Source organism: Saccostrea cucullata, unplaced genomic scaffold (assembly GCF_032062105.1).
Source record: "Saccostrea cucullata isolate Sc308-1 unplaced genomic scaffold, CSIRO_AGI_Scuc_v1 ctg7495, whole genome shotgun sequence".
Lineage (NCBI taxonomy): Eukaryota > Metazoa > Mollusca > Bivalvia > Ostreida > Ostreidae > Saccostrea > Saccostrea cuccullata.
The window spans coordinates 21,184-30,908 of NW_026927269.1; the positions used below are offsets into that span (position 1 = coordinate 21,184).

The 9,725-nt window shown below is 30.6% G+C and overlaps 1 protein-coding gene across 1 annotated transcript; it reads left to right on the forward strand.

Annotated features, from left to right (window-relative positions):
* The first annotated feature begins 6,737 nt into the window (after positions 1 to 6,737).
* LOC134273893 (uncharacterized) lies at positions 6,738 to 8,975 on the forward strand. Its single transcript, XM_062756110.1, has 5 exons — positions 6,738 to 7,300; positions 7,417 to 7,469; positions 7,915 to 8,040; positions 8,227 to 8,365; positions 8,565 to 8,975. Exons 1-5 carry the CDS (start codon positions 7,197 to 7,199, stop codon positions 8,836 to 8,838), a joined length of 696 nt encoding a protein of 231 aa, XP_062612094.1. The 5' UTR covers positions 6,738 to 7,196; the 3' UTR covers positions 8,839 to 8,975.
* The last annotated feature ends 750 nt before the right edge of the window (positions 8,976 to 9,725 follow it).

Genomic DNA, 9,725 nt, shown 5'->3' on the forward strand with positions numbered 1-9,725 from the left:
CGAAATGCAGAAATTTCACAAACATTTCGATTTTCAATTTCCTGAAAAAAGTCTATTTTGGTATCTACAAAAATAAACAATAAATAAGAGTTTATTTCCCTAACACTTCCTACAGCTCTTGATTAAAGTACATGTACGTGTTGTATCCTACGTCTTGTTCTTTAATTTCCATTAGTGAGAAATGAAATTCATTAGAATATATACACACAAAATTTTCTAAGTGAATATCGTTCATTCTAATAGACTCCACCTATTTTGAGTGGTTATACAAGAGGAACCTAATTATAAAATTAAAAATCAAGTAAATTGGATATTTTTGGTGCTACACGTAGATAAAAAAAAAAGGAGTACGAGGGTCGTTCAATAAATAATGTCCTGAACATACAATACAGATATCATATGACATTAAGCTTGACTTTCTCTCATTATTGAATCTCTAATGAATTTATAACAGTTTATGTGACCACTTTTCATCACATCATTTTGAAAAGCTGGGAAGCTGGGAAGCAAGGGCTATTCGAGACACTGCATTAAAAATGAATGGTAAAGAATCAGGAAACTACAGTGAAATTAAACGCTTCATTAAAGCTGCTGTAGAACTTGTTAAAAATCCCAAAGAAATATTCACTTAAATATGTGAAAGTTACAGCAACCAATGTCTGTTTTATAGACAAATGAGCAGGTGGATTAAATGATAAAAAGTTATAAAATGGGCATCAAAAGTGGGTACCGTCCTTGGCAACAAGTACTTATAACAACGAATGTACTGTTTTGGCAAAAGTCAACAGATTGATTTTAAGACACATAGCAAATGATATACATCAATTCGGGGGTAGTTCATACTGTTTTAAAGAAACATTTGACATTAAAAAAGTTTAGTACTCAAAGGTCACCCTATGTTTTGAAAAAATGAGTGAAAACGACAGCGTGTAAGAATTTCTAAACAATTAATTATTTTTTAAAAAAATCAGTAATTGTAGTCATCCACGTTTGTTTGAAATTCAAACAGATAATGAAACTTGAATCTATTGCTTAAAACCCTCGTAACAAAATTTACAATAAGATGTACTTGACAAAAACAGCAAAGGTCTGAGAAGAGCAAAGAACTGCAAGATCACAAAGACAGATTTATATGCAATTTTCTTAAATTTAGTGGTCTTATTGTTCAAATTCGTATTCAGAGAGGCAGTTTAATTTCTGGAGGAGACTAGAAAGCAAATTTTTGCAAAAAAATCAAAAGGTTTATGCGAGGAAGGAACCAGAATCAGGAATCCACTACATTAGATTTCTTCATGACAGCGTCCAAACCCGCAAGCCCTGAAGAGTAATGAGTTTGGGGAATTAACAATATTCTCCAGGTCTTTCGCCTTTTGACTTTTTTCATTTTAGAAACTTGAAACAAAATACTTTTCAAAAGGAAGATACGAGGGTTGTCCAAAAAGTTCGTGGTGGACAATGACGTTTTTGTTAAAATAAATGGTTCTGTATACATTTTTTGTAAATCAAAATATTTCTTATGAAAAACTAAGTTAGAATTATTTATGTTTTATTGATGAAACTTAATATTTTTTGTAAAAATCGGGGTCTTTAAAGATCGCAGATTGTGCGCACGGACCAGTCTGACATTAAGTTAATTTCATTATAACGTCAAATATTTGGATTTTGTTCATGGACACACACTACATTTCTTTTTTAAGGCGCAACACACTTCCAAGTGCTAGCAATAATCTATAAGTATAAGATATTTAATTTTTAAAATTCAAAACAATGCACGAAAATTTACGAGCTTCATTATATAAACAGTTTGTATACACAAATTGCACAGCCCAGTCCGACGCTGCGCTAGATTTAGAACAACGTTATGAATAGAAATCTCCATTTTCAGTAAATTACACGTGTTTTTAAATTCTTGTAGTGTCTTCGAATTTGTACACACCGTTAAAAAATAGTACCAATCTCAAATCAATACACTAAATATATTTCAATAATTTTGAGTTGTTTTGATAAATATTTTGTCTCTTGCGTCGTTTCAACCGTATTAAAACATATTTTTTGGTCGGACGGTGCCCCGTTCGGACGGCCAACGTCGCTTTTTTCTGTCGAGTTTCGAAACATATTTGTTAGGGTTTTTGTTTAGTATTTGCACTGTCTATATAAAAAGCGATACTTAAGATATCATAAAATGATTACAGCCTCTTTATTTTTATTAAAAAATTTTTTTTATTCATATTTGACTTGTTTTATATAGAAAATAATCATTTTAATCTGAACACTTTATATAAGAGTTTATGTCATTTTAACCTTGGTCCTTGCTCACTATCTGGGATCTTTAAAGATCCCGATTTTTACAAAAATATTATGTTCCATCAATAATAATTAAATCATTCTGGCTTGTTTTTTCATAAGAAATATTTTGATATACAACAGATTTATATAGAACCATTTATTTTCACAAAAAACGTCATTGTCCACGAACTTTTTGGACAACCCTCGTACAAGTCCAGGAAATCATATTATCTGTCATATTCCAGTATACTAAGGGTCATACCCAAAAATAAGTTTTAAAAACAATCAAAAATTGGATAAAAAATGTTACGGACATGTGTTTTAATTAAAAGAGAATATTAAGTTAAATTATTTAGACTAAATCATTTGAAAAGCGTCTTTTGCTTCTTTCCGAGCACCGAGGACATTATTTATTGAACAGCCCTCGTACATAGAAACAGTGATCGATATAAAACATTTAAAAACCTTATGTACAAGTTTGTGAAAAGGGCATAAAACACGTATTCCAGAAAATTCCAAAGGTGGGATCAGGTGCCTAGAAGGAGTAAAAACACCATTTTATCAATGTGTGTACGAAAACATAACGTCCCGACACAACAGGACAATTAAAGGTCTTTTAATTTAACAAAACTACAAATATCTTGAGCATCAATGAAGAAGTTATTTTCTAAAAATTAAGAAACGCTTAAAACACACTTAAACTCTCGCACATTTTAATGTTTGGATATTGCATAATGTAAGAAAAATGCATCCAGATCTGATATTATCTTGTTTTATTTGAGAAAGGCAGACTTATTTGACCTTCAATCATGTTTGATATTATTTCTTTTATTTATACTCGCTATAATTAAGTTCTTGGCTTTAAAAAAACATGGTTGAAATGTAAAAAGAATTGCTATGATTTTTACGCCTCTTTGAATAAAAAAATCGCTAAAAAGTAGCTCCAAAGATTTAGGTGACTCAACTAATATCACACAATTTAGTTAAAACAAATAATATAGATCACATAGAGTGATAGATCTAGGAAAACATACAGCCATGACTAATTTGTAAACAGAACACGGACCCCCAAAAATTCCAGAGGTGGAATCAAGTGCCTAGAAGTAGCAAGCATATCCTATTAATGTTGTTAACCTGGATCTCTTTGAAAGGGAATACCCGTTTTCTCGGCAAAACAATATTGATTCATAGTGACAGAATGTATAGATTATATACAGTTTATTTAAAGAAAATAAGATATGTCGGGAGTTAGCTGCAAAGTGTCTGACATTACGGTTTTAATTTTTTGAGAAAAATAATAATTTTCACCTATCTTTACTTTATTGTGTTAAATGTCTTAAATAGGCTTTATTTATTTGCTTAGGTAATACAATGAAATGTGTGGAGAAAACGAACAGTACACAAGCTAGAAAGTTCTTTAAAATACATATTTCGAGCAGATCAATCACGGATCTCCAAAATATCAAGGGGATTAGGTGGCAAAGAGGAGTGAACATCCCCTGCCAACCGCGGTCACACCAGCAGTTTGCTCCTTGTCATGATCGGGAAATTACGGGAAAATCCGTCGGGAATTCAGTGTGAAGAACTGGTCTAACAATTAGTATGAAAACCATCAGTAAGCATGCATTTGACTTAATGATAAATTGTATTTATTGACAAGATCATTGTATCGACCATAGAACGCAAGAAATGATGACTTTAAACGTGTCTGTTGATATTCTTGGCTCATCAACTTCTTTGTCAATAACTTACTTCGTTTCAGAAATTGTTCATACATAGAATATGCTCTTGTGTATCGAATCAACTGAAAGATATAAACCCCGTATACACGTGATAAAGGTATATTGCTGAATAAATAAGGGAAGTTGACGAATGAAAATTATCACGTTTATCATAATTCTTGGTTGTACGATTACCATTGATGCCTTTTCAAGTAAAATATTAAAATATGAAACAGATATGTCGGACTCTGTGGTTTCTTTTGTTTCAAGCTCACCGGGATATATCGTATCGACCTACGAATGGAAATAACCATTGTTACATAATACATATATTATAGATGATAAAAGTGAAGCAGCACTGTACTATTTACTCATGAAAGTAGACCTATCTCTTTATATAAAATAACTAGATGTACATCCAGAAATTAAATAAATGAACTTTGAGGCTATGCTTTAAAGACACCAAGTCTTATTCCTCCAAACATTCAGTTAATAGCACAGTATTTCAATCTATGCATCTTCAAACAATCCAAAACCACCAATTAAAAGGTTACAACGAACAAGATGTATATTATTTTTTATATTCTTATATATATATATATATATATATATATATATATATATATATATATATATATATATATATATATATATATATATATATATATATATAAAATTTAAAAATAAGGAAAATGAAATAAAAAAATCAATTATACAATCATTTAAAAATAGGAAAAAATTCATATTTCCTACAGTCAAAGAGAAAATACACATTCTCCAAATAGATAATTATATATATCCATCCTCTTTCAATTTACTGGATGCATATGTAAAAAAATCTAATTGTTTCGAACTTTAAGTATGTCATCATCATTTTACCATATTTAAACATTTTTCTTTATTTTTCGATTTTGAAACACATTTTCTAAAAAAATGTATTTTAGTAGGGACGTCAAAATTGTCAATAATTGATATTCGAATAATCGATAGGGGTATTCAAATATTCGATAAAATAAATAAATCTGGCATTATGAAATATATATCTTCACTCTTCTGTGAAGCAGTATATGTTTTATGCCATTATTTTGGATTTTGGAATAAAAAGATTAATTCATGCAGAAATGCATAAAATTTCATTCAATGGTCGATACAATGACATTGTCTGCAAATACAATTTATCATTGAGTCAAATGCTGACTGACATTTTTTTTTTATACTTATTGTGAGTCCATTATTTATTTGTGAGCAGGGAATGCTTATTCCTCCATGGCACCTGATCCCACCTCTGATGTTCTGGAGGTCTGTGTTTGTTCTGCTCCTATTTTGTATTGTTTTGTGGACTTTTGATCATGAAAACTGTTCGTTATCTCTATATTTTCCATACATTGAATCGACGACAGATTTTTTATATTATTTCTCGATCATGACGAGATGCACACGTTGAGTAGACCGGTCGGCAGGGGATGCTCACTCCTCCATGCCACCTGATCCCACCTCTGATGTTTTGGAGGTCCCTGTTTGCTCTGCTCCTATTTTGTATTGTTTTATGGACTTGATATTGAATACTGTTCATTATCTCCATACCCTTCTCTAAATATATCCCCATGTTTTAGAAATTTTCAGGAAATGAAAAGTCTATTGAGTTCATACATACATTTATTTATATTGGAACTTAATTAGATGTGAACATCTTTTATATCCTATTTACAAATTTTAAGATTATCTCCATATATTTTATCTAAAAAATCTATACAAACAATTCAAATCTGCAAAAAGGAGCAAAACACGGATCCCCCGAAATATAGATCTGAGACCAGGCCTGGGGGCCATAAAACTTAGACGAGCTCACTTTTAATCTCAGTCTCACTTTTTCCAAAGGAATTAATATAGCGGAAAAGTGAGACTTCGAGGTCAAAAGTGAGCTCGTCTAAGTTTTATGACCCCCAGGCCAGGTCCCGGGGCCATAAAAGTTGAGCTTACTTTTGATCCCAGTCTCATTTTCTACTATTAATTCTTTGATAAAAGTGAGACTGAGATCAAAAGTGAACTCGTCGAAGTTTTATGGCCCCAGAGCTTGGGATCAGATGTCTAAGAGTATTAAGCATCCACTGTTGATCTGTCACACCCACTTTTAACCATAAGTATTGAAAGGGTATGCTGAAGGCAAACGTAGTCTTAAAACAAGGCTTTTAATCAGTTTGAAAAAAGGTCAGCTAAAATACGACCCAATGATATGTTAAATTTGTTAGCAAGATCATTATATCGACTCTAGAAATTTCAAAATGCTGACTTGAAACAGGGTTTATGAAATCTTTGTAACATTATCTTATCTGTCAGTAGCCTTCCTCGGTTTGAAAATTGATTGTTCTCGGAGCATTCTCTTGAGATTGGAGATGCAAACACCAAATGCAGGTGGTGGCGGAATATTACAAGATAAATCGGGGAAGTTAACAATGGAAAAGCTGAAGCAATCTCTACAGACTTTGTGTCAGACGGTGAATTATTATCTTATTTCTAGTTCGCTTGAGTATGTCACTTTGACACATGAATAAAATTACTATAATTGTTTGTTTTTCTTTTTTTAAAGTCGATTTTTCCAAATGTTCACAAGTTCTTTTTCTTGTGAAGAAGTTTTTGAATATATTCTGCATTACAGTACTTTTAAAACAGATTGACAAATAATGGAGCACAATAGGTGCCCATCAATATTCTACAATTTTTAAAAGACCAAGTCTCAGACGAAGCCTATATCAATACAATAATTGACAATGAAGAAAAGCATCCTTTATTTTATTTCTTTTTTTTCTTTTTTTTTTTTTGCTTAGCGCGTATATGATGAAGAATATTTATTGACGTAAGGCAAGGGGGAATCAAAGGAAACATCATATTTGGTCTATTGTATGATCGATGTCCATGACTACACCTACATTTAGATGTACCGATAAAAGTCCCATCACATCATATAAATAACTTGAAGAGCATCAACATGATTGTTTTAGATCTATAAGGAAATGTTGACTTATACAATCAAATTGAACTATAGGGCGGATGGAATGTAAATGATACCCTATATATAAAAGATGTATGTTTTATCATTAATTCCAGTATAATTTTGTATTACGCAAGTCTTAAGGAAAACTAGAATCTTTAATTAAAAGTCTTTTTGAAGGACTTCTATGGGACAGGAGTATGATTACAAATTTAGTTTTAATCACTTCAAGTCTGCTTAATAGCAGTTCCACATTGAAAACCACAATCGTTTCTCTAAAGGATAACAAGTGTTTGCAAAGCGAGTAAGTTTTCATTCATTTTCATAACCGAACCAAAAACTTCAATATCAAATATTTATTTCATAAAGCCAAGACGACTTTCTTTTTTTTTTCTTTCTTTTTTTTTTTTTTTTTTACAGTGGAACAAGACAATGTTGCTCAAGTTTTTATGAGGAGAATAACGCATGCCATGGTAGGCTATAACTGAATTTTAAAAAAAGGAATGGTTAATGACAAAAAGTAAACCAACTAAGGAATTGGAATCTTAGCTGGCCTTATGTGGCTTCAGAAAACTGTCTTTATTCCTCGACGTTTCTATTCTTTTATGACATTCAAAATTTTACTCAAGTCCTAGATTAGCTGTATTACATGTGTTCCATATCTAATGTATCATATAATTTCACAATTGCAATGTTTTTTTTGTTGCCACAACATATTGTGGATAAATCATTGGAAGAAGATGCTCTTTTAAAAAGTGTTTAAGCTATTATAACGATTGTCATTAAAACACTCATCATGAATGAACATTTTGAATGAGAGTGATAAAAAGAAAGACAATTCATATTAGATCCGAGTTTTAGAAATCCACAGCACTGAGATTTGAAACATAATTTGAACAAGTGAATAATGCCTTTCAGAATGTATAGGGTCATATGGTGTTAACTGCTCACACCCCTGTAAGCCGGGATTTTTTGGACCAAAGTGTGCCTTTAAATGCAACTGTTTGAACAACACGTGTGACAGAATACACGGTTGTTTTGAAGGTAATTTTAGGATTAAAATGTGTTGCAATGTAACCAAATGTAACAATTTTTATGTACGATTGAAAAGGTAATGAATTGTCACGATTTTGTAAAAAGAAAAGTTGACATAAATTCATATTAATGAAACTTCCTAACTTTTTATCGTTTTATAATATAAATAGATATAATCATACAATGTTATTTCAGATGTGACAAAAGGTCCAGTAAAAGATTTGGACTTCTTCGGGCATCTAAAATTTCACTGGATGGTTTTCCTTGTGATTTTTATATTTACATTTATTCTGCTCGTATGTGGCATTGTAACCTTGAAAGGTAGAAACATAAAGTAAGTCATGGATTTAATTGTTTCAAATTTAATTGTCTCAAAAATTTGAATAATTTTTTCACTTAAGTAATTTTGCTCTTTTTGTTAACATTAAAGTCAATATTTAAAATAAAATTTCAAAGAAATCTATTTATGCATTTAATTTTGTTTTGTTTCTGTAATAAGATATTTGAAACTCATTGAAGTTTTACAATTCCAGAAGAAGACAGAAAAGACAGCTAGCTCAAAGAAATAACTACACAATGACCATTTTTTGTGACCAAGCAAGTGTTTATACAGAAATGGTAGTCACACCACATGCATCAACTGAATACCTGAACGCGTCTTTCCAGACACAGCCGATTGATAATGTACCAAGTTGTGTTTCCACTGGAGAATATCTTAGGATGGATGTCACATCGCAGACTTCTACTGAATATCTGAACGCTTCTTTTCAGCCAAACACAATTGATAATGTTTCTGAATACATCTGAAAAGGGGGAAAATGGATTTGTAGTATACTTTTGAAAAGGTTTATAACAAACTGGGGTGTCTTTGGTTTGTTTCAAAATTGTAACTTGCAAATGGCAAAATTGTAATGTTTGTTTTTAGTTAAAGCTGCTTTTGTTCTTAAACGTTTTCTTTGTCCGCTTCTCATATACATGTATTTAATTGAAATAATTGATCATTTAGAAAAAAAATTTACATTAAGGACACTTAAACATGTAATTCCTGTTTTATTCTTATAACTGATCATTGCGTTGATTAAAAATAATAACTTTTGCTCTTTATCATTTTAAAATAATTTATAACTTTTGCTCTGTATCTTTGAGTAGATTCCATTTTGAAAATGTAAACAATGTTTTAAGTGATTTCATATTTGATATTATGTACATGATTTTGTTCTGAAATAATCTTTATAAGTTAACATTCCCATAATGTATGTATTTAGCAATAACATTAAAATGAATCATATCTATGAAGCAGAGTAAGAATTGTTGTTATTTATATTTTACTCAGCAAAAATTACTTATATTTTCAATGACCGTTAAAGGAAAGTGTATAGAAGGTACTTAATATGGTTTGATACGTTTTGTTTTATTTTTTAAAAGAGTTTAATCATTTAAAAATAATTTAAATGTTTTTGCCGGAGAGGAAATTCATATCATTCGAATTATTTTATTGAATGTAAAGAAATGACACCTTTATTTAATATTTTAATTTTGTTTGGATGTCAAGAAATGATACGTGTACATACATATATTTCACAACGCATAAGTGTCGATATCTAACTTTAAGTTACAATACATGTATAAGCACGTGTCACAGTTATACTGTCTAAATATAAACAATTTAAAGAATTTTGTATAAAATCATCTAT